This window comes from Haliaeetus albicilla, chromosome 16, assembly GCF_947461875.1.
Source record: "Haliaeetus albicilla chromosome 16, bHalAlb1.1, whole genome shotgun sequence".
In the NCBI taxonomy this organism is placed as follows: Eukaryota; Metazoa; Chordata; class Aves; order Accipitriformes; family Accipitridae; genus Haliaeetus; species Haliaeetus albicilla.
In genome coordinates this window covers 17,065,417-17,091,763 of record NC_091498.1, presented here as the reverse complement: position 1 = coordinate 17,091,763, position 26,347 = coordinate 17,065,417, and the positions used below count along the sequence as shown (strand labels likewise).

The 26,347-nt window shown below is 39.1% G+C and overlaps 2 protein-coding genes across 6 annotated transcripts in view; one reads left to right on the top strand and one right to left on the bottom strand.

Moving 5' to 3' along the window:
• KCNC1 (potassium voltage-gated channel subfamily C member 1) overlaps window positions 1-25,891 on the top strand; it is a 129,954-nt gene extending 104,063 nt beyond the window's left edge. Inside the window, exons 3-4 of one of the 5 annotated variants that reach the window (XM_069803716.1) lie at window positions 3,622-3,810; window positions 23,754-25,891. In XM_069803716.1, the coding sequence (XP_069659817.1) occupies window positions 3,622-3,810; window positions 23,754-23,935 (371 nt within the window). In that variant the 3' untranslated portion in view covers window positions 23,936-25,891. Of the gene's footprint in view, window positions 1-3,621; window positions 3,811-5,801; window positions 7,943-23,753 lie in introns of those variants that run through there. The other 4 variants (XM_069803713.1, XM_009924152.2, XM_069803714.1 and 1 more) reach the window with 4 other exon arrangements.
• The window catches only part of SERGEF (secretion regulating guanine nucleotide exchange factor), a 173,766-nt gene continuing 162,048 nt past the window's right edge, over window positions 14,630-26,347 (bottom strand). The window contains 2 exon segments of the mRNA XM_069803717.1: window positions 14,630-17,178; window positions 17,181-17,330. Coding sequence (XP_069659818.1) covers window positions 17,141-17,178; window positions 17,181-17,330 — 188 coding nt within the window. The 3' untranslated portion in view covers window positions 14,630-17,140.

The following is a 26,347-nucleotide window of genomic DNA, read 5'->3' as shown; positions in this document are numbered from 1 at the left end:
GAGACAGGAAAAAAAGAAAGTGGAAACCACACAAATGAGGTATTTGTGAAACAAACTACTCACCCGGGAGATCTGCTGAATACTTTCTTTAGCCTCCCAGCCAAATCTCTGCAGGAGAATGTTTAAAGCTGGTGCAGTTAACTAGGTATTCACAGATAGGAGAATTATGGAGATAAGGTGCCAAGCTGAGAGTTAGAAGATTTTGTTGTAAATAACCTCTTACATAGTAGTGGGCAAGTCACTTCACTGCATGGTAGTTCTACCCATCTGTAAAACAGAGATGGTAACATTGACTTTTCTTCATGAAACAGAACCTAAAGAACAAAAAATTCTGTACAAGCCTAATTCATATTCTGCTAGCAGGGATGGAAAGACTCATGTGAATTTGGTAGGTCAGAATCAAGCCTTAGAAGTTTTAAGCACCTAGAAGTAATCGTCACTGGTATAACCAGACTGGTAGTCACCAGACAGTAATGGTTTCAATAGTTTTGCTTTATCTGGAGTTCTCTCAAACCCAAGGTCACTCTTGGAAAAAGCCATCATGCAAATTGAAACTTGAGAAATCAACTAAAAATAACATAATTACATTCCATCTTTAGACCTCATTCCTGAAATTGTTCGGCATGTAGATCTGCTAATGAAAACAATGGGGAGCTTCTAACTGTGGGCTGATGACATCAGTGATGTTTTCTTGGTTCCCATAACAGACTAATCACATATTAAATATCACGTGATTGCTGAGTCCTACCTTCAGAGAATTAGGTGCTGCAGACAGTGGTTTGGAACACAACTACTCTACTTAACACTTACTTATATACACCAGCAATAGATGCAGTCTTCCGTGCTAGTAATTTTTCTGCTTCCTAAATATTTAGCAAAATTGTCACTGTGGACTGGCATTGCTATCCAGAATGTGATCCCTAAGGCATGGCCCATGCATGGAATATTTAAGGGACATTAGTAGGACAGTTCAGTGATTCGTCCACATCTTCAGCTACTCTGTTCTCTTCCTATTGAATAGAAATAAAATCATAGAATCGTTCAGGTTGGAAAAGACCTTTAAGATCATCAAGTCCAACCGTCAATCCAACACCACCATGCCCACTAAACCATGTCCTGAAGCGCCATGTCTACGTGTTTTTTGAACACCTCCATGGATCGTGTTTCCACCACTTCCCTGGGCAGTTCCAATGCCTGACAACCCTTTCAGTAAAGAAATTTTTTCTAATATCCAATCTAAACCTCTCCTGGCACAACTTGAGGCTATTTCCTTTCGTCGTATCACTAGTTACTTGATAGAAGAGACCAGTACCCAAATAACAAGGCTGTGATTTTTCAACAAGCATACAGAAAAATTCATCAGTACTAAGGGTTCCTGAGGAGGCTGCAAGAGCAAGTTTCAGCTCAAGTTGCTAGGGAAGTATAATGCAATTTAAGAAATTAATTCCAAGAAGGTCAATGTCCTTGTCATTCAAGCACAACAGAGCCTGCAAGCTTCTTCCAAAAGGATCAATAACTGTTACCAGTGAACAACCTGACCCACAACCACTCCGCTCAGAGGTGTTTTGAGTTCCAGAAATGGACCAGTGCCCCCTCCATCACTAACAGTTTAGTTTGCAAACCCAGGCTCTGGTGTAGCGGTGGGAGTCTCAGAGATTTCAATGCAAAGCTCTGCTGACACAGCTGCCTCCCTCATTTCAGGATTAGAGCCATCAGCTTGTAGCAGTAGAGGCTTATGAAGAAGCCCAGCTCTTTGCTTATCCCCATGAGAACAGCAGCTCTCCCCAAACACAGCTAAGTGATTTTTAAATCAACAGCTCAGTACCTGCAATTTCACAGTTACTATTGCAGCCATGCCAAGTTTTTGTGCAGAGTGGTATTAAATAGCAGTAAGTATTATGAACAGAAAGGAAGTGCAACTCAGTGCAACCTTAAAACTTTAGAATCCTATTGAAATTAGTGTCTGCAAGTATTAAAAACACCTATAGCTTTTGCCATTTAAAAAAATGTATTGAGACACCTAATTATTTCATTGCTCACAAACCGAAACATTACTACCTCCCTTTTTGGGGAAATTGGCTAATTCTGCATGGAGAAGAAAGGAGGAGGCAGAGGCGAGATCTGCAGAAAAGACAGTTTATGTTGTGACAAACCAGTGACTTCTAAATAAAAGGCATAGAATACAATTACTGGTGCATGGATAGATGCATAGTATATGTCATATACATCTGTGTGTGTGTGTGTGCAAAGCAACAAATATAACTTGAAAAGACTTTTGCCTACTACTCATCTATGTTGTCCATCTGAAACCAGAGGATCAGAATCATATCTCCAAACCCTACCTAATGTATTTTTTCTTTTGGGCTTGTTTTATTACTTGGCTTCAAAACCACTGAAAAGTAAATGATAGTATCATGTAGTGTTCAGAACAAGCTAGTATGTGAATCTGGAAAAGGCACTGAAATTAAGTCTATCCATTGAGTTTGTCTTTCCTTAAAGACTTGCAGGACCACCCATTGCCTTACAGTGTCTAGGTAATAAGCATTGTGCAACCGAGGTGTAGGATGCTGCCAATACCACTCAGTTAACATATCTCAGCATTTGTGAAACTTCAGAAAGCACATTTTGACTGTTTTTTCCTCCCTTCAACCAAAATACTCATATTGAGCTGTGCCATATTTCGAGTATATTCTCAATACACTAATTCGCACTTTAAAACCCTAAATTAAATCCTACACTAAATAGCACTTTAAATTGTTTTATAAATGTCAAACAAGTCACACAGAGAAAACATACTATGCTCAGTCTATCCTCATGGGAATGTGTGGAGCAAAATGGGCAAATCCGACAACGTATTTTCATTATTTACAGCCGAGAGTAAATTTTACTCTATTTTCCAAATTCATGGCCTGCTGTAGTGTTTTCTATATGTAGTGTCCTGTGCCGGCATTGCAAATACTGTATGTGTTTCAGAGGAAAACATCAGAAAATGGATTGCTTTTTTAAAAATCCACATTCTGCTGTCATATTTCCATATGTAATGTACTCTGTGTGTCTAAAACGTGTACAGCCATTCTGCACGACTGATACCAGAAATGCTATAAAACAATCTGGGTAAATTTTGGGGAGGGGAAGAACAGGAATTTTCCCCTCAGTAATATTGCACACAAGTATAAATCAGCACAAACAGAATATACTCAAATACTAAAACACAACTCACAGTCCACTGCCTCTCCAAAGCTCTGAGCGACAGTCGGCTTCATGACAAACAGGTCATTCATGCACCATCCGATGTCATGCAAAAACGTAATCTGATTTCTAACCGCAGTCTTCTGCTCGCAGGACTAGGAACCAATGCACGCCCGTTTCTGAAACTGCCCCTCTATGCGGAAGTACAGGTGGCTGCTGTTACACCTAACGCGATCACGTTTTGTTTCTCCTCCCACTTAACAGACTTCATTTTATTTTGGTGCAGTGCACATGAACGCAGTGTCTAGGACAGATGTGCTACCTTTTATAGTGTCGCTATAGAACTCTTTAGCTGTGAACCCTTAATTTGCAGCTGGAACTCTAACAAACAGTGCATAGTGTTTCAATAGCCTTCTGCTTATATGTTTGAAGATTCGAAACTGAATGGTGAGGTGGCCAAGGCGGCGCTGGCAAATGAAGACTGTCCCCACATAGACCAGGCTATTACGCCTGATGAGGGCCTGCCCTTTACCCGCTCTGGCACTCGGGAGAGATATGGACCCTGCTTCCTCTTATCAACCGGGGAATATCCCTGCCCGCCTGATGGAGGAATAAGAAAGGGTATGTAGCTGGGGTCCTGTAACCATGTAGTTAGCAACCGTTTTAAATAAAAAAGAGAAAGTCAGCTGTAGTTGTAGCACGCAATAGTGTGCTTGCTGTAGACATGCACGTTTGGGCTGGAAACCACCACCTGATGTCTGCATTTGGAGTTTCTAACCTATTTCTTTCAGAAAGAAAAGCCTGAGGAGCTGTAACTACCCCATGCAGCTATGCTAGCCAGCCGAGTCTTCCACCGCAGCTGGTGCAGTAAGCTTTAGTGGAGGATGCTCTACAATGTCCTTAAATTAGCCCATCCCCCAAGGAGAGGCCAATTAACAGTTCATAGCAATGAAAGTTTGCCGCTTAGAAAGCTCACAGATCTTACCAGACTCTGAAGAGCACAGACTTGGACGTGGCAGACAGAAAAGATAAAACACATAAGCAAAACATCCTCAAGAAATATGAAATGATTATTCAGCTACCTTAACAGAGCACTAAAACAAATTATTTGGATATTCATAGCTGTTTAATTCAACAGAGAAAGAGAAGCATACAAGAACATCTGGTAGCACAGGTGTCTTACAATTGGAAAATAATCCATCTAAAATCACTTTCATAAATAAATCATTACTAGTTAGTTTCTCAGACTTCTGACAGCTACAGATCTCTCAGAAGTAACTGCATTTTAGTTTGCTAATGGTCAGAATAATCTATTTACCAAGAGAAGTCAAATCAAATGAAAAAAAAACTTCCCTTCTTAAAACAGGCTGTTTTGTTTAAATAATTTAACATGAGGAAACCATAAAACCCAGAATTAGTTACATATATATGCATCAACATTGATAAGGAATGGCAAAATTGGAGAAGAAATCTCTCTCCAAATCAGTGTTTATCACTGGTATACTGTATATAGCATATGATATAGTCAATATTTTAAAACTGCAAAGATCGTATGATATAACCATACACTGAGTATGGACTATAGAATTCCCATGTGCCATTGTATGATGGGCAATAGTTATAGTAAATGCCAGTTATAGATAGTGTATGTATTTATAAGTTTAAAGCTTATCATCAACAAAGATATAGTTGGACCACAAGACTTTCATATGAAAGTATATCCTCTAAAATTTACCTTTGTAGCAAAGCGTTTTACTTGATTCTGTATTGGATAAGCATTGGCCGCGTTCATTCAGCCTGGGCGAGTTCGGGTGGTTCCAGTGGATCAGGGGAACACTCCAAATGGCACATCCTTTGGGATGAAGAATGTATGGTTTTCACGATGCACTGCAACCGCCTCTCGTTACTGAATGAAACAGAGGCTGGTTGGCTAAAGAGTAATATACGTCAGCATATTGTTGGCCTGTTTGAAACACGTTGAGAGCATCTTAATTGTTGTTCCAACAGACTTTCATCCATACTTTGTGCAACTCTCTGTACACTTGCTGAGCTGTTTACGTGCATGTCTGAAAAAGAAGGGGGGAAGGAGGGAGGGGGGAGGGAAACCAAATGCATGCAATTTTGTTTTCTTTCTTTTTTCTTTTTTTTTTTTAATGCTGAGAACAAAGGAGTAGTATCTCTATAGCAACACAATAAATTCTATGGATTTTGCTGCCTTTTCCCCCTCCCACCCCCAAAGATACCAGAAACCTTAATTTTGCCTGAGGTCAAAATGCATGAAGTAGAAAGGAGAGGCACGAGTATGACAGAGACATAGAAAATCCCTCCCACTGACTCTTTTTGTTTTTTTAGGATACAACCATGTTGCTGCCTGTAGGATCAATTACATAGCCTGACCATCCTTGAGAAAAGATGATTTTTTAAATATATATATATATATTTTTAAACTTGTTCTCTACTCCAATGGCCTTTCAAGTCATGTTGCAAGCGATACTACTCTCGGCATGTCCATGCATGCAGATGCTATTGAACTGGCTACAATGTTGACCTCATTCTTAGTCCATTCTGTCATTGATCCAATGCTGTACTTTGCATTTTTCTTTTAAATGAAGGTTACGAAATGTCACGGAGCCTTAACAGCATAGCTGGCATAAGTGGAAAAGCGATAGGATTATCCTCAGTGTCTGCGCCCTACAGCTCTCCTAGTCCAGTGAGACGTTCTTGGTCTCCCATCCCATCTATTTTGTAGCATGGATCAGTAGCAGAGAATGGTCTAAAAAGCTTTACTTTCAATTAGCCTATGCTATGTTGCATATAATCCAGGTGACTAAGTCTGAAGATGCAATGTCTCACAGTAGCACCTGCTGGGAATGGTGTTACTACTGATGCTAGGTGACAACACTCCTAAAATAGCACTCAGATGACAATAGGCAGGCATTTACGTAGTACTGGTGGGCCATACATGCTGCATGGTTCAGTACATAGGATGAAGGGTAGATGCACCAGATAGTTTTCTTCCTGGTGCATCCTGCTAGTATATGCTTATTTTGGCTAATGGTGGATCTACTGGCTCTGTATGGAATGGGTTAGGCATTTAGTCGATGCTGAAACATGCCAACGATGGAAGATTTTGCTTTTCTCAGGATATTTTTGAGCCATAGGAACCCTGCAGGAGTTTGAGCAAACAAGCACAGTAGGATGAAACTTTGCATGGGCGCCTATGTTAAGCTGAAAGCAATACTCAGATACACTGTAGAGAGGTCTCAGTCTGGCTGACTGCATGGGAAAAAAAATCCTGTTGAAGAAGAATATGGCTGCCTCTGCATGTAGCTATTTCACCTTTTCCTCCTTCCTTTAAAACTAAGATGCCGAGCTTGATGTGAAAAGCGCAGGGAAGAGGCTCAAGTACTGATTGTATTCTTTACATGCAGATCTTTGCAAAGAAAGTCCAGTCATTGCTAAATATATGCCAACAGAGGCAGTCAGAGTGACCTGACAAGGCAAGATGGAGATGAACATTGATGGCTAATAAACATCTGTGTGGAACTGTGCAGGCATAGAAGACCTTCTCATTTGGACAAAGTTAACTCGCTCCATGCAGGTTTTATGGATGATTCTTCGTGGTTTTGGAGTTGTATTAGAGATGCAGGCTTTTTCTACGGCCAAAATGTAACAAAACTGTAGAAGATCCTTTTTTTTTAAATCTATTTTTTTGTTCCATAGCATGAATTGCATGAAGACAAAAATTAGAAAAAAACAAAAAACAAAAAACAAAACCCAAGAAACACTGCAAATGTATGATTAAGGAGAAAAAAAAGCAAAGTTATATATTTTCTTTCAAAGCTCTTTACTTTTACATACATTGTTGTAGCCAAAATGTAAAACATTATAAAACTGTACATTTCTTTGCTATGGATCGCTTCTTTTTGTATACAAGATACAGAGTAATGGTTTTAAAAAGTGCAATCAGGCAGTCATCGGTCATATTGACCACGCCTTCACAGTTCATCACACCGACATGGAAATCAAGAACTTTTAATCCAACTAGAAGTGTATAAAAATAAGAAAAACTTTTTCCTGTCTGTTTTTGTTGGCATGCTTGTGACACATGGGACCTTCCTTCGGACCTGACAGTAACAGCTGGTTCATTTTCCAGCTCTGGTTATGTTGTATTTTATCAATGTATAGATCCAACGTAAAGACCCTTCATAAATTGTTCATATTAAGTAATCAGTATGAATTTTAAACAAAAGAGATGTTATTTTAAAACTGGGACTTATAGTACAAAATCAGGAAAATACTCAAGTATAAATGGTCTCAAAGTTTAAGAAACAAGACAACAGCATTGTATGCAATTTAGTACTGAGTAAAATGCATGCACAATGTTATGCAAAACAATTCTAGCATGAAATAAATTTTGTATCATGGTTTCAGTGCCTGCTGTATAGTGTAAAGGGGAATCCTTTTCTGAAGCGATCAGGGGTTTCCAGAGACTTGCTTCTAAAATCTTGAATAAATACAGTGTTCTCAACAGAAATGTAGGAGAAAAGCTTGGTATTGCTTTGGTTCTACAATACTAATTTTGGTTAGTAGATAATAAATGAAGCCTGCAAACACTTGATACAACCGATGTCTGAAGAATTCACACCATTAGTAATTTTATGAGGGAAGATTAAAAAAACCTATAATTATCTAGATATCTTCCTTTTCCCTCCCCAACAATAATAAAAGTTTGTCTTTTTAGCTCATTAAATGAATTCAGTTTTTCTTACTTCTTTGGGCCCTGGCCTTCACTTGTTCTTCACTGAGTCACAGGAGTCCACCTGATATGAAACTGAAAGAATCCAGGTGTCCAAGTCGCACTGTATTTGCCACACAAAACATGCAGCAGTAAGAACCAAGAAACACAATGGGATTAAATTTCATTTTAGATGCTACAAACGACAACTATGGACTGTGTGTCAACAGCATTCTAGTTGCTTGAGCATTTTTGGTAAAGTACTTCTATAAGGAAGGACACACCTTCATCCTCATGTGAAGAACTTCAAAAGAGCTGGCAACCTTCTAGGCAAGCTACAGCATCTGCGACTGCTGATGAGAATGGAAATGTAAAAGAATAGTATCCCTTTAGTCTGGAGGAAGTAGAGCCTAAACCCCCAAAAAACAGAAGAAACACTCATAGCTCTGGTAAGTGCTAAATTATAAACAAAAAAACCAACTGCAGCTGGACCTTGTCTTCAAAAAACTCTACTCCAAAAGGAAAATCAAGGAAGACCTCAAGCTGCATTTTAGGAATAGAAGAAAGGCTGATAATCTGAATGTGTACGAAATTAGAAAACTCCTTTGTAGTCCCTGATGTACTTAATTTCTGCTTCTGTTGACTATCCTTTCTCCCAAGAAATATTTTTCTCCCACTGTTTATATGCTGTCATTCTCAACTGATAAATGGGCAATTTCTTACATCCAGAAGTGAGATCCAGGTTAATCCAGGATCTAAAAGTCACCTAATGAACAAATTTTCCTTTTATAATGTATTAAGAATCCAGAAATAGATTTATCTGCCCCATTTTTATTTAACACTAACTCAAGGGCCCAGCGTGAAGGCTGCTCAATTCTCCATTACGATAAGGAATACTAATAATTCAGCCCTGTAAATCCCATGTAGGTCTTCCCCTTCCACTGCACTTTGCATTTATATGAGCCTTAGCTAACAGGTCAAGCAGTCGTCATTCTGTGCTACTTTTTACTTCTACCAGTCCCATTTTCATTTAGGTACTCCTCTCTCAGCTTACTCTGATTTGAGATAACCATGTCTTTTAGGTGACTTTTATAAACCCTTCAGAAACAGAACAGTACTTCCCATCCACTGCCCTTCAGGAGATGCTCTAAAGCTTAAGATCCATCTGACCCCAGAGTTCCCCTTGCACAACAGTGGCAGCTCTGATAACACAGGGAAAGAGGGAGACAACTGGAAAATTTCAGGAGGTGTTACACCAAATCCTGACACTGAATCCTAAGAGAAATTTATCATATCATCTCAGCTGCCTTACATTTAAGGAGCTTTTGCTGGGGTATTATGATTAAAATAATTCCTTCAAGCTTGCCCACTCCCACCACAGGAAGTATGTATCTTGATTGAAGCATTAAAACTATACATGTGGCTAGATTCTGAGCTCAGGCTTGCAATAATGCCACCAACTACTTCTGACTTCACACCATCGTAAGAGCAGAAGCACATTCTGTAATTCAGTTACACTCTGCCTGTTTCCTGCTAGACATGAACATCCGGGTTTCTTTCTCTGCAAACTCAGCTTTTGGCAATGGACTCCCAGCTATACGACCTGATGCTGGTCCTTCATCTGAATCCACTGGCAATTAGTGGTTTATTACTACCTAATATTAAAAGCACACCTCAACCACACCTTCTACACATATAGCTTTTCCTCTGACTGCATGAAGGTACTCGTTGTTTCTGGACCAACCTGACGTGTATCTGCAACTACAATTTCAGACAGCAAGGATCTGAGAAGTGGTTTCTGTTCTCTCACTCCAACAAAAAAAATCTAGCTAATACCGCTGTGATAACAGTCAAGTGCAGCAGTCATTAATCTGGATAAAGTGATTTTTCACATAAATTGCCTTCTCTCTCCTTAAAGTTTCAGGGCCAAAGAGAAAATACATCACTGGAACAAATGGCTGCTAGGACAAATGAGCAGACTGAAATACAGAAGAGGGCAAGCAGGGCTAAGGCAAGGGCATTCACAAAGGAACTGAGCACAGAGCTGCTTACAAAAAAGATATCCTGAAGAAAAAACAAGTGCAGTTTTTACCCTGCCACTTTGCATATCCTTTTCACAGTTTCAAAACAAGCAGCCTACCTCTCTGCTTTCCATATATATCCTGGAAGCAACTTTGTCTCCGAGCTCACACACAGACTAAATTAACTTCATAAAAATGTGCTTAAATTATGGAGGTTATTTTTAAGTCACTCACTTATTTGAGTTTGGGCATAAAATACCTGTCTGTTCAGAGGTCCCAAAGCCTCTGCATTCATCCAGGACTGCAGGTGCAATATTTCTCTCTTTGGGGGATACAAATGCTTATTTGCAATCAAGAACAATATTTGAATTCAAATTGAACTTCAAGTTAGAAAATGGGTCCAGAACTGCATCTCTTGACTCTCTTTCCTTATCTGACAAAGCAAATGCTTTAAAACTAAGCACATTCATCTGCCCCCATGGAAAGATATATTCCCTGGTTCAGGCCGACAAAGCCAGGTTTTCAACCCTCAGCATTCACTTGAATATTTAAAAAACTTTATGCAAGTACATGGGTCCAAACATCTCCAGGTACCAAATATTAAGAGCGCATGCTCCAAGGCTTCCATTGATTTCTCTACTGCCCATGGAGCACAGATTAGAGATTCCTTAGTCAGCAAAAGGCAAAGTATTGCAGTTGTATTAGCTCAGATATCACTCTAAGCTTCTGGACCCAAAGGGCTTAGCAGGGACAACACAGCCTGTGCAGAGGCTGCTGACAGTGAGTCACACCAGAACAAACAGGAGACACATGGCTTGAGCCCAAGCAAATAAGCTCAGCAGGAGCCATGCTTTGCGGTGGTGGTGTCAGTGCAAGTGGGTGACTGGAGAAGAGGCGGCAGTAGCACAAGAGGTGGGAAATGAGGAGAAGGACACAGGATGGGTCTGGAAAATGGGTTATGCAAGTAGGAGGGAGTGGAGCATATGAGGAAAGAGCAATCCGTGGTGAGGGGGAAAGAAGAGCAAGGCAAGAGGGAAGTAGTAGCAGTGAGGCTTACCTAAAAAAAAAAATCAAGGACCACTAGCGCAGAAGGTAGACCCTTGGCCTGGGACTCAGGAGATGGGAATTTTATTCTTGGCTCCACTTTGGACATGCTGAGTTAGCTTGGTTGGGGCATTTCAATTTTTTGTGCCTCAGCTTCTTTCTGTGACATTATCCCCTTTTTAAAGTGTTCTGAGGTCAAAAGAGGAAAAGCAGTATTTAAGTAGGAATAGTTAGTATAATCTATCTACTCAGAATTAAGGCACCAGAGGAGAGAAGCATCTCTCCATTATTTAAAAGATGCCATGTTTCCTTGTCTGCAGAGGAGCACAGAACCCCTGTAGGAATCCCTTTTCTTTTGTACTTTAAAGCAGAGGATTATTATGGAAAATGATTAAGCACCCACACAGTTAAAATTACAGAGCATCTTCATTACTGATTGGCAACTCCTCTGCTGCCCTAATTTAGGTACCACATGTCTTCATGCATTCAAATCAGTAAAAACAAAACAAAAGCTAAACTCGTTTGACATCTGCAGCAAAAAACTAAAATCATGTCAGAATCTTAAAAATCTCCCCACTCTTGGACCCACTTCTAAATATAAAAAAAAAAAAAGTAAAAATGCAGAGTCTTATAGCAGTGTTCACATATACTTAAAAGATCATGATGATCAGAGACTACTGGAATCATATTGAATTGAAATTCTGCAACTTCCACTGACAAAGTCTTGATCCCAAACCTTGCAGAAAAAATTCTCCCCAAGGTTGCATTGTATCTGAATAACAAGGGGTTCCATAGGCAAAGCAACCTGGAAATAGATGAGAAAGTTGAAAATTAATTGAGAGGCTAACCAACACAGAAATCAGACTTAGACTCAACCCCCTCCCAACCCGTAAAGGCTTGTCTGAAAAGGAATCAAAATCCAACACATCACAAAATAAAAATGCCTGAGGAAGTTTTGCAAAATAAACGTCACCTCTGATTTTTTTCGTCCTCACAGCCAGCTTTTATTCAGGAATAATTACTTTGCTGCTCTTGTTTCTCATTAAGCTGAAAAATGTGTTCTCCCAGTAATCTAAATTTATGCTGCCTCACTCTCTCACAAGGTAACACATGGTTCATCCAGGTCATAACTCAAATACAGAGACCATTTTCATTGCTGAGTATTTTCAGCCACATACTCTCTTTCCATGTTCTACAGAGGCATTTATGAGTAAAAACTGCCTCTGCATTAAAACCAGGTGAATGCAGAGACAACTGATGGATGAATCTGAATGAAATCCACAAACAGCTAAAGAACGTGCCTTACTTCAGTCCCTTCAACCTCTAAATGGGTTACAAAATAACAATGGCTTTACACATGCAGTTTCTCCAAATTAACTTCAAAAGCACATATGGTAAACACCTCCCTTTACAGTTATTTTTTGGGACATTCATCGAACAGAAAGCCATTTCCATACAACCGAAGCATTTTAATTCAAGGCTATCAAATCATTCTTTCTAACATGGAGAAAACATCTAAGACCAGCATTTATCAGGAATTAAGAATAGCAAAAAGCTAATAAAAAAGAAGAAAGCATGTACCTTTTTTTGCACATAAATCAAGATATTGGTATGTCAAAAGTTCAAATGTCCAATTATTTTTGTGTCAGCTAGAGTTTTCAGCAAATTCAGTGTAAGCTCCACTGTGCACATTTTCTACTGTGCACATTTTTAAGTGCAATCAAAACCACACAAGATGATTCTCTACCACAGACCGCACCCATTCCCAGCCTTTGGGAAGCATGACATGTTTTCTGCTTCAGTATTTTCTTCTTCCCTTTACAGAATATTCAGCTGCTCAGAACTATAAGCTGGTAGTAAATACCACAAGCATGACTCAAATACTGATAAAAAATTCTAGAGCCTTTTTTAAGAAAAAATCCAGCTTAAAGAAAAAGCACAAGACTTGCCATATGACGTAAAAATATCAGAATTGCTAAGAAAACACAGGGGACTTTTTGGTGAAAACATAACATCACAATTTCAGTGACAAAGATCTGTCATCATCGTGATTTCTAATACAGGGGAAAAGGAAGTGGAAGTCTCAAAATTACTTAAGTCTTGTTTAAATCAGATCCAGATTTCATGGAATTTAAAGCAAAAAATAGTGAGTATTTGATTAAGTGCTGGACTAGGTCACAGGCCTGATCTAAACATTTCTGAGGCTGGAAAGTGAGGACAGATGTTGCTGTTCCAGCTGAAGAGAACTGGAAATTTCAAGATGTGCTATGAATGAGAAAGAAAACCCATTGCAGGTCAATAATTCTTATTATTATTAATAAATAGTGGGAGAGGTGGAACAATAACGTCCAAGAAATAGAATAGATTGTCCCTCATCTCACTCCCACCATACCAGCAGGTTGGAATGCTGCTATCCCTGTATGATTATTCAGTCTTCAGGACCTGTGTCTTGATTCTGTCTTCCCCCTCCACCTTCCTTTTCCCCTATGTTTTAGCTGACTACATCAGGCACTCTGCTGCCATTCATTTAAATGTTCTTCCATGGTCACCTTTCTCCCATACAGTCAAACTGATCTCCTTCATCTGTTTTCCATCCTCATATTTAAGTCTTATGACTCAAAAAATGTCCTATAAAGCAAAATCAAATCATATTCTTCCCCTCCTCCTCAATTTCACTGTGCTCAGCCATGTAACCAAGCAAAAGCTCCTGTCACTCATGCAGAAATGATCTTTATGGTGGTTGCAGATGGCAAGAACTAGTTAGTCGCCACCAGGACTGACAATATGCAGGTAGGGGAGCGAAGTCAGTGTCATGCAAGAAGTGGTGACTGGGCAAACAGGAAGAAAGGCAGGACTTAATTTTTCTTTCAGATGAACACACTTCAAATACAAGGTCCAGCATTCTAAGCAGAAAAGCATCAAGTCACTCAGGAATGCTACACAAAGTCAAATAACAGCAGTGACTGCCAAGCAGCCTGAACAAATCCTACAAGAGATAGAAACTTCTGACACCACACACACATCTACCAACATTCTTTAAAATGGAATAGGAGTGTCTTGCACAGGCGCACATGGAGGTTGCATGAGTAACAACTGCAGATCTCCTAGGACTTTCAACAACAGAAGTACACACAACAGCTTCCTTCTTTCCCTCCACCCTGAAAGCTCTCTGGGCTGAAGGTCAACAGTTCAAAACTTGTTACCCAGCAAAGTTGTGATATTAAGTACACCTTTTCCTCCTCATGAATGTCAGCTCATTGGCAGGTTTGCTTATTTTCAGAAAATGGGAGGGGAAAGCAGCTGCACAGACACTTGCTTACCTTGTTCCAGTGTTATATATATTACAGACCATGTCAGCTTATTTGCATCTGAATGTGAACACAGAATGCTTACGTAAAAGGCTTTCTTTGTTTAGCAGTGAAGACCTGCATAAAGAAGTCTGTCTTTGCACGCACTGCAGAAGCATTGGCATGGCACACACTGGCTCTGCATTTTGCCTTGCAGAGACTGACCTTCTCCATCAGGACATCCACAGGCAACAGTCATAAGGTCTGGACACCAGCAAGGAAAGGATTTTCTTCACTTGATTAGGAGCTTTACACTGTGTGCTCCCTACCTTACGGTAGAAAGCCTTAGCTGATTTTGTACAATGTTTTATTCTGCAAACAAAGCATACTGACATAAAAAACAGGGCATTCATGTCTGAATGAATGAGCAACAACTTGGTTTTGACATTCAACCACGTACCATCTACAATGAATCATTATTCACTCTTCATACTACAGCAGCATCCAGAAGTCCTGACTGACGACAAAGTATTTAGTACATCAAGCTCTCAAGACAAGTCATTACTTCTCAAAGTTTTCAACATATACAGGCAAGACAAAGGAGAGAAAATGCAGTTCTCGCTCTTTCAAAGATGAAGATTGGATGCGGATATGAAACACAAGATCAGAACCAGGAACAAACCAAAGTACTCCTTTCTTTCCTCCTTATCACCCCAAATAATTCTTTGCATTTCCAAAAGTGTGTTTGTGTTACAGATGTGAAGAAGTGAATAACATTTCAAATAACCAAGCTGCATTTATTTGTTACATAATTTGTTGGATTCTTCTGAAATGAACTGCAGCAACAGCATACACGGTCAAAATATGCTCACTACAGTAACCCCTATGTTATAGGGTGCACATACTAGCTGTGATTAATCAAGGAACAGAATTATTTAGAGGGTATGATTACTGAAACAAGATAACACATCTATTCAGTACACAGATTTTGGAGGAAAACAAAGGTAGAAATCTCAGACAGAAGTGCCAAAAAAAGAATTAGAAACTGTTCAGTGCATGTAATAGAAAGGCTGTGGTATCTAGAAAACAGCATTAAGGAGAGTCAATAAATAGCAACTTAGATAAGTAAAAAGTGCAAGAAGTCACAGCCTAGAACAGTATATTACCATGAAGAACCACAACCAACACATGGATTAAAAAAGCCACTTTACAATAGAAGTCTCAATTCTGCACTTTTTGCAGAGGACCTGTTTGATTATTCTTACAGATTCTTTCAGTATCTGTAATATAGTTGTTATAATCAGCTTCACAGTCAGTTCAAGTTTCTCATCCATTGAATAGAAAAAGAAAATGCCTTTGAAAATTAGCCCATGAACTGTAACCACTGTAAAACCAAGGGGGAAAGCAACCCTAGCAGGCCATATGACTACCTTAATTCCTTCCCCCTCATGTGTAAGCTGATACATCATTAGAAAGTCTTCCTGTCCTATTTCCTAAGAGCCCTTCTCTGAGTATTTTGTAATTCTGTAACATTTCTTCCCTGGCAAGCCTGCTTTAAAAATTAAACCACTGTTTGGCAACAGTAGGTCTCATTAAAAGGTGCACTTAGCACACAGTAGTATTCTCTATATTTAGAACTTGAAATACATCAAATACCACAGCAAATGTAACTAACGTGGGTGGTAAACATCCAGTTTAATGGCAGCCACTGTATTTGTGTGAAAAACAGTTTTATAAATAGCTTCCAAAATTCTGCTCAACATAGGCTGCTAATAATACCTGAAGATAATTTACACTTTTTCATTTCTCCAACCAAAACAAGTGTTAGGCCTATGTTCTCTGCCAAGCATTCACCTGGAACAAGTACTGTGGGCATGCTCTGAACAGTAACGCAGCTGGGCTGCAAAACAGATGCGAGAACTAACCTGAAATTATCAGGAGCATTCTGGTCTGCCTTTTAGGCTGGAGAACTTGTAAAAACTTTCTGGTTAGATTTTGATGTCTTCCTATTCAAATGCAGCTGGAAACACAGGAGCTACGTTGGATCAAACTGTCCTCAACAGCTACAACTCACTTGACAGTGAGTCAAGACAAGAACTTTTCTATTGTTTCTAAGGGCTCTTAGAAGTTTTTCTTCCCTAAGCAGTAGCTTCAGAAACTTCAGGTTCGGTTTGCAAGTTAATGATAATTCATGCGGATCTGCATCCCTGTAAATCTATAATAAACTGATGTCTGGCACAGAAGACAATTCCTCAGAAATATTGCTCCTTTCACAGTTTCCCCTTTTACCAGCATTCTCAAGTATATCTCTTTTTTTTTTTTTAAATCCTAATCTTCTGTTTAAAATGTGTGTATGCATCTATTTATGTTCGCTGGCATTTCTCTGTGATGCAAACTGGATTTTCTGAGATGCTAAGAGCTCACAACTCCAGCAGAAGTTGGCAGATGCAACACATGCTCATCATGATGTAAATATACAATAACAAAAGACCAGAAGGGGCCCTATAACTCCACCTTCTCAGACCATTTCCTCAGACTGAATTTATACACTGATGATAAATGATCAAGCAGTCAGTTTCTTCCTCAAAGACTTCTCAGACGAACAAGAAAAAGTAGTTCTTTCTTCAACGGTATCATGTCAAGGCAAAACATTTGTCATTCTATCTGTGGGTAAGAAAGTCAATTGCTGTGAAAAAGGCCCATGACACAATTTAAAAAATATTATAGTTTTCTATGCATACTCGTTCCTTTTAGTCTTAGAAAAAACTTCTGCACTTTCAAAATATTGTTAATCATGGGCAATCCTCTTGTAGCACTTCTGAGCTACACAATCCAAAAGATGTCCATCCACATCCACGATGCTATGGTTTCAGGTGTGATGAGTCTAATGTGGAGTTTGACAAAGAGCCATGGAGTGTCCTGCCCCACATCCAATTAAGATCTGTTCTGTGCAACCAAGAGCTTTGACTGGCTTAGGGACATGAACATTTGCTTCTGTGCCATCACCACACATCCCATGCTCGTTCCATCCCCAAGAGAAGCACCGGCCACCTAAAAGAGAAGATACAAAATACAGAATAAAGACCACAGAAACACAGCAGCTTTGGTTAGTTTTGGGGAGCAGATGTGTCAAGTCATCTTCTAATTATGTTCCAAGAAATTCTGCAAAGATGGGGAAAAATGTTCTGGTTCTCTTGAAAATGTAAATAAACCCAAAAGAATTATTCTCTATCTTGTTCCATATTGCTAACAACATAAGAGAGATTAAAATAACAAAGACATTTGAAAATCACTTAGTAAATACATGGTTCAGTATTTATGCAGAGCCCACAGAAATCTCTCTGCACTTTAAGGACCTTCCCTGAAATGATGTCGAATCCCTGTCTTTCAAGTTCCCCCTGGTAAGCAAAACTATCACAAACCAAGCCCCATGACTTTAATCATTCACAACATGATCTGTAGGATTGGGGAACACAGAGTCACAGAGCAGCCAAATTACATCTCACTCCTACTTTCAAGTTCACATCTCAGCTTTTTCCTTTAAATAAAGTCTTCAACAACTTGCCTTACTCAATTATCCTATCTCTTCTGCTTGCTTTGACATCATTTCTCTGCTTTTATTATCCTTATTTTCCCTCATTATTATTTATTTTTGTAACATCTACTTTTATATCCCAAATCATGATCCATGTATTATTACCCCATAGTACTCTTTCTTGAAGCACAATATGTAAATTTTGTTCTATAAATGGCTGGCATAATAAAAAATCCACCAAAAAAACCCTCTTATTCTGAACTACAAAAGATATTTCTTTCCTATTTTCTTTTCTTTATTTGGCTGTCACAGACTGTGCCTGGGAATTTCTGTAATAAAAAGAAAGCCATCCTGCCATATAATCATGTTTCTGATGCCACTGTTATTTTTGAAAAGCAGCAGGTATTAACAGCATGAAGTACCATTCTGGAGTCCAAATAATGCGAAGAAAAGTGCCAGAATTCACAAAATCCAATTCCAATTCTAAAAGAATTTTACTTTTCAAAATTCAGAAACAGATTATTGTAAAGCTAGCAGGACCATCTTTCTCTCCTGCAAATCCAGTAACATTTCATCATCATCTGTTTTCTTTACATATTAGTATATTAAAGTTCTCTTCCGTAATTAAGTGTAAACATTATTGAAGTCAGATGTAATTAAACAATGACCTTTAATTTTCTTGACAATCTTTTAGGCAATGGAACACAACAAAACACCACTAGAAAGTCACAGTAGGCTAGATACATCTCACCTAATATACAGCAGTTCCGTTATCTTAGAAGGCACCAGATTTTCTCATGACTATGCACACGCAATATTGACAGCCCAACCTGTATCACAAATGCATGTACCTATGCTGCAGAAAAGTACCAAAAAGTAAATGTGTTGCAACATATCCCATTTAAATACCAACAGATCAGAACATCTAAGAGGTTAATTGGAATTTTTTTGTAAGGTTCCAGGTAAAAATATTTATGTAAATATTAACAAGCAGGAAAAAGACATCACAAACCGAGACTAAAGACACATCACAGAAAAATTATTTGGGGGGGTTGGGGGAGGGTGGGTGGGGGGTGGGTGTCAAAGAAAGAAAACCAGCTGCACCTAAGAAAAGGCATTCTTTTGCACAGTTAACCTGTGCACACATGGAACCTGCAGAAGAAGCCTACTTAAAGTGGGAAAACTTCCAAGTTTAATGAAAAGGGAATATAGCATGCCCATATAATAATAAGATGGCTGTGGTAAGCTTTTTGTTACTAGACCACTAGCAATTAGTACAACAACTTGCATGTTTGTGTGGAGACTCACTATATCTGACTAAAGGATTTTTTTATTTATTTTTTTTATCCTGTCCCATCAGGACAAGAGAGAGGAAACAGAAAGTTTTTGGTCACCTTGAATTACAAACTGCTCAATGGAACATTAATGGCATAATAAATATTCAAAGAAACAGCACAGTAGGATATTAACCTCTCAAATTGATAAATATATCCAGTCAAACATCTTTTGAAAAAACATCACAGAAAAATTTACAAGCTAGGAAACCCCCAGATGAGAACATCTCCCCTAAAATAAAGATCACTGAGTCTTTTCCAGCCTTTACTTCTCCAAGAATGTAGAAAGGCCACCAAACAGATCTTTCTACATGACTCCAGTGAGCTCCAAGGTTACTGAAATGGGCTGAGAGTGAAAACTAGCAAAAGAAAAATACAGAGTAACTACGATTTATGAATGGTCTTATACAAAAATGCCTTATACATAGATGAAGATCTAGGCAGAAGTCTGAAGGGATGAAAGGGCAGCTGACAGATACAGAATGACAGGCCACAAAAATGATTCTCATCACCATCAAGTCAGAAGTCGGGAAAGCTAAAAGGCAGAGAATTATTGTTGTGAAAATAAAAGGTATACTATACCATATCTGACTGTAGAAGATTTAGAGAAAGGTTTGCACATTAAAAAAGTCAGATATTACATTTGTGTCAGAGAAAATAGAATTTGCCAAAAATGGAGTCCATTTTTTTATAATAACATATTAACAAAACTTGAAGGAGGGTTGGGCAAAATGGCTGTGGTGACACTGGCCAGGAGGGAACAAGCAGCTGTGTGAATCACTGCAACAGAACCTGAAGTCAATGAAGATCGAAGATAATGAAGCACCTATTAAAAAAATGACATAGAAGGAATATCTGCAGAGTTAAGGAAAGGCCTTCATTAAGGGGAACTAATGGCTAGCCTCTGGACAAAGGGCACCATTTCATTTCAATTCCTTTTCCTTCCCCCACAACCCCCCCCCCCGCTTTTTTTTTTTTTTTGCTTGTTTTCTTTTTGATTGCTTCTATTCAGTTTATTGCTGATAAAAACCTCAACGCAGCCCCAGCAGCCCTACAAGCTTTCACAAGAAAATTCAATTTTTATGCCTGTGCCAGAGCTTCCCAGGATGAAAGACCATTAGAATGATGTGTATTAATACAGCTACAAATTGCTTCTAACTAAATTTAAAACAAGCACTGTAGCATGTTCTCAAACCAAATGATTTGTGTTTGGTGAGGTGAGGAGGGAAAGTTGCTCCATGTCACTGATGAAATGAAACAGCACAATACATCGCATTCACCTCTTCCCTTTTAAAACATAAATACTCGAAGTACAAATGAAACCACAGAACTCACATGGCAACGCAGCATAATCCCAAGGGAATTTCACTTGAGTTCACAGTCACACTATTGAAAGTCTAGAGTAAGACTATGCAGGGTGGTCACACAAAACAAGGGGCTACTGCCCTCCTTATATTTTCAATAATTATGTAGGCTTTTTTTCAAGGTAACTGAAGTGACAACTGCAATCCACAGGTTGATTAAACTGGAGAAAAGTACTTGTAGGTAAAATAAAGCTGCAGCATATTGGACAGAAGACAGGATTCTGGGAAAAGTGGAGGATTTAGAGTTGCTCCTCATTGCTGAGTACTCTGTTCTTCCAATGAGAAGAATCAACGTTAGCAAATAAGATGCTCTGGGTGAGATCCACTGCACTTAACTTCAGCCACCTAAAAATCAAGCAACTTAGCTACAGATCATTATTCTCTAGTTTTCCTCAAGAGCCAACGGAGTCATCTACATCTCTCTAACAGGCAATTAATCTTATCCAAACACTGGTGTCAAAATCAAATCTATCTCACTGGTGACTATAGAGGGAGACCAAGTGATTGTCTTAGCCTAGGCATATCAGTTTTAAACAGATGAAGACAGGTTATGATAAATCACATCCTTGCAATTGGTCTGAAGGTAAAGCAAGGGAAAACTGGAAACAAGGAAGCTACAAATATCACTGCAGCCTAGTTTCAAGCTACAGTCTGCTTCTAAACCAGCCTGTGCCCTGGAGGCTTATCACTGAAATCTTTAAAAGCTTTCCTCTTTTCTGTTTCTCTTCCCCCACTCTTCCAACCACACAAATAAACAGAAGCTGGCTTTAAAGACAATCCAAGTATCTTGAAACCAAGCTATTCATCGGACAGCTTCAATTTTAAGGATCTGTTAAAATGTTTTAGTACAGCTCCATTTTATAAGTTCTGTGCTCTTAGCAATACTCCACAATACCTCAAATTATTATTATTTTTTTAACCTTAAATTATTGCTACTCTACAGATGTTTATAGATAAAGTTACAGTAGGCAAGACATCAGCCCAGGGCAAGTCAAAGCACTTTAAACATCATAAGGGCTGGACCATGAACAAAATTCAGGTGTCTCAGCCATCCCCCCTTGGCTATCTGAAAGCATTCAAAACCTCACAAGGAACAATGTAACACTACACAGAAGGAGATTTAGACCATACTTCTCCCAAGGAGTTGTAAAACACAAGCGAATAAGTATTCCTATTTTTTCAGGACATCTGGCAATCCAGCTGTCACGTAAAATAAAAGGAAAGAAATATCCCTCTAAACTTTTGTATTTTTGTTAGCAACAATTCTGTCATTAGCACAAAAGTTTTGCAATTTTAGAACATAAGAAACAGGGTTGATACCAATTGTTTGCTGTAGAAAAACATGGAAACGTATTAGTAACTACAGGGAAAGTCTAAGCATTCTGCAAAATCTTATTAAAGGCAAAGTTTGGTAAGTGGAATATAAGATGACATGATCCCAAAACATTATATGGTACCTCCAAAAGTAGAAAACAACTAAGAGATTCATATAGAGCCAGTTTTATTATGGAGCTACGTTTGTACCCACATTTTCAAGCAGCAAGCTGTCGTGTGCTTCAGGCAGCCCATCCAGTTGCTGCTGGAGTTGCTCAGGACCACAACCCTCAGAAATGCATGTCTGACTTTACAGTAAGCAAGTTCGATAAAAGTCACAGGCATTGCAGTGCTAACACAACATACATATAGGAAACAACATACATTTTTTATATTAAGTACAAAGTCACAGTGCTAAAGACACACTGATTTCAAAGTTAGCCTCCAGTTGACAATCTGTCCTCACTCCACCTTTACATCATTAGCAGCCCTCCCCAGGCAGTAGACCTTGACCGCTCAGTCCCCTCCTCAGCAGTGGTTTTACACAAGTGAAAAATCAGATTACTTCAGGTCATGCATCTGTGGTTCATCCTGGTACCTGGAAAGAACAAATTCCAATGGCCTCAAACAGCTACTCATAACAAATGCACGAAGCCTGCATGATATGGACTTCTCCAACTTGGTGCTCTAAACTAATCTTACACGAGGTTTTTTTGTTTGGTTGTTTTTTTTTTTACAGCAGAAGCACTGTCTTGTTAGTCAGGCCTTCTCTCTGCCTATACTTGTATATTGTGTAATACAGCAGGACTTCAAACTGGGTCAGGGCCTCAAGGCCAACTGTCAAAATAGCCAACTACAATATACAACTATTAGGGAGAGTCAGAAAATCAACTTGAGTATACAAGATGCCTAGTATGGCTTAGGGAGCCACGGTGGTATGTGGAGTACTGTAAAACGGAGCAATAAGGCTACACATGTCTTCTGAAATTAATTTCATTTGGGAGAGTCTAATTTCTAGTATCTCCTTCAATATCAGTATCTATCCCACAAATGGCAAACAGAAGAGCAGTACAGAGCACATCTAATCTTTTCTATCCTCATTTCGATAGCATACAAATAGCTGAGAGTTACAAAACAGGAAGGGGAAAGAATCATGTTTATGATAATATAATTTCCGAGCGTGCAGTGAAGGGCAATGTAGCACATCTGGCGTGGCTGGAAAACTGTATATGGGGAGGGAGTCCAACATACAGCAATGCAGAGAAGTAGGGAAAGATACAGTAAAAATGGCACTTACCAAAAAAAAAGCCTTAGCAGTTTCCTACAAACATGCTGTGCATTCACCCATGCACTGTTTCAAGCATCAGGCAAATAACATAACTGAGCCTGTTCACTAGAGGTAGTGCTACCTTGCTAATATACAATGACAATAGAAATTTTGTTCTGTTCTCACAGCGCACTTCAAAGCAGGAGCTGAATGGCTCACCACACAAATTAATATGCATCTATTTAAAAGACTCATTCCATGTTACATCAAACAAGCCACAGTTTAGGTTACCATTCAGGCTAGTTTATGATGGGTTTTATTTTTTCCTTCTCAGTTATGCATTGCCATTTTGAAGACAAAAACATGAGGAAGAAATTCACAAAACTATATCCCAGAATTTAAAAACAACATACTTGGTACTACAGATTTCTTGGGCTGCATCTTTACAATTTCTGTGGTGAAACTGAAGTCCTTTAAGATGGACATGTTTGCTTTGCTGTGCGTAGGTAGTAAGGAGAGAAATCTACTGCAAGGATTAACTGCTCACGTTTCTGTTTTCAGAGGGAAACACAAATGGGACTTATTATGACTAAAGCTCACGGGTGCTGCGCAAGGTTTTCCTTTTGGTTTTACTCAAACATGTCAATTCCTTCCCAACAGGAAAGCATCTCCAACTCAACACAGAACAAAACCTGGGCTCACGACTTTGTGCAAGACTGAACGTATCTGGTCCACTGACAATACATGAGGATTATATCATACATGAAGCAGCTGCAGTGCAGAGAGGATTAAGCATTAAAGATGCTTTTTTTTACACCTGTAGAAGACAAGAAAATCTTTAAATTCTGCTCTTTTAAGTACAGGACAAAAACACCTGGGAGAAATTAGTTAATGGAGAGATTTGTCCTGAGGCTCTGAACATGGCATTAATGTCTTCTCCATCAGAATTATCAGGCATGGCAGAGAGTGACATTCATTCAGAACTTACATCCCTGCCTCTGAAAATGACAGGCATTAAACGTGTCACAGTGCTTTAACTTTGTATGACCAGAACTAGGCAATCATGATCTCACCACAGAGCCAGAGACTGCAGTCTCATGACCCTCTGTATGATGTGAAACAGAACATACAGAAAATACCTTATTCTGAGTGCTTAGTAAGAGGTTGTCCATGCAAAATAAAATGGATGAAGAGGTGTGTCAAAGCACATCTAGAAGGGTGCGAGTCATTCAAGTGTCCCATAGGACCATACAGTGCCATGGCCATTTGCATCCATGTATTCTGGGCATAAAGCATTACCATTTCAAATTTACACACACTTTAAACTGAGGTAAATGATTATACAAAGAAAAGGAGGGGACAGTTGTGATTCATTCTGACCTAGAACATGACATCCAAGACCTAGAATCGAAGGCCATCTTCAGCACAGGCCTAGGAAAAGTAATAGATGATAAAAAGTTCAGTGATGAACGCAGAAGCAAGAATCTGACAAACCCCTCAAACTGCATTACAGTACTACGTGTAGTTTTCAAAGCACTAAGCAAATCACAGAGCAGAAGAAGGTACAGATGGGAAGATGAGCAGCAGCATGCAGGTGAAACAGTGCTTCCTCCTACTTCACTGGCTGAAGTCAGAAACAAGAGACCCCACTGGGCTCTCGGGAACCGTCTCCTCAAGAAAGAGCAGCTAGGCTGGAAAAGAATATTTTGGAAATGCTTTGGTGCTTAACACATTTTATAAAGCAACATTTTGTATCATACATTGGTCTATTTACAAGTACATAGTTTTAAGGAGATCATGCAGACCAGGCTATATATGGATGTCAGTCCTTGGCAGCTTATAAAAAATACTTATGATACAACAAAAGGTAAAAAGATATTCCATGTGGTCACATTTACCTACAATTTCTTCTTATCTGACTGCTATTCTCTTCCCCTGAAGGGTTGTTTGCACTGAGCAAAAGTGAGCTTTCTGGCATTTATCTCTGAAGGTGTCCTTTTCTGCAGAACACAATTCTCTAACACAGAACCAAGAAGTGCAATGTGTAAACCTTCCCTATGGACATCTTCTGTAAAATAGCTTTGTGTTTAAATGGGCTTTAGTTTGGACTTTTCCCCTTTCATTTTCCCTTATCAATTGCAAGGCTGCATTTTGGTCAAGTTTCAAGACACATGATATGAATGTGCATTACTGTTGAGTGAAGTCTAAAAATACTGCTTCTTGATATTAAACAAGTGAGGGCTTTTTTCCCATGCTTAACAAGTAATCTGAGGTGAAGTCCAGAAGTCATAAGCTAAAGTGTTAGAAATGCGAAGAGAAAAATCAAGGAAACAAGTGGTCACTGAGTTTCTCAGTTTCCTTCTTACTGATTGAACTAGTAGATTTTCTCACAGCTAGGCAAACTTTGTCTCAGAACAAAAGTAGTTGCAACTCAGCAGTGACATTATTAGGATGCCTTACTTTACAAAGTTTCAAGTTGTAATCTTAGCATAACACAATGGCTCCGATGATGGCTCCCCTGCAAGCATCACAGTGTAGTTTTAACAGTGACAGCACTGTAATACATGTGTACCCGTGAGAGCTTTAAAATACCTAGCTTGATACAAGCTATAGCATAGCTGTAGTTGGAGAGAGCTCAGGATGAACGAACCCTCCTTTCTGGGCAGGATTTGTGGATTACGTTTCCTCTGTGCTGCAACTGTTGTACTTGAGTTAACCTACATGTATCTGGTTCAAGTGTGCCTATACCACACTGTACTGTAGTGCAAGCGCACATCTAATAAAACTCCTATGGGTCACGTGCCTTGTCTGTCTCAGTTTTTGTGCCTATTGTTATAGGGATCCTTATACTCGCCTTAGACTCAGGGTCTAAACAGGCTAACTCAAGATCTAGTCAGTTACAACAATGTTTGGGTCATTTGAGCACCTAGAAAAAGAGCAAAAAGCAAATGACTTGGTAACATCCCCATGTTAACATTGCTGCCACTTAAAACCATCATTGCCCTCTATCTCATATAACATAGTTCTGTGAACTAACGGCATCCCTTTCAAAGAAGAAAATAGAGAGATAGTTGATAGAGCTGTAACAAAAGATGAAAGTAAGAAAAGAAAACAAAACAAAAAAAACAAACAAAAAACCCCACCAAACCATGATTCAGACTTCAAACACAGTCCTGAAAGAGATTTACTTCAAGTGTGTGCACCAAAGGCATGTCACATTTGCTCAAGGGGGCAGATGAAACACAATGTTTTTA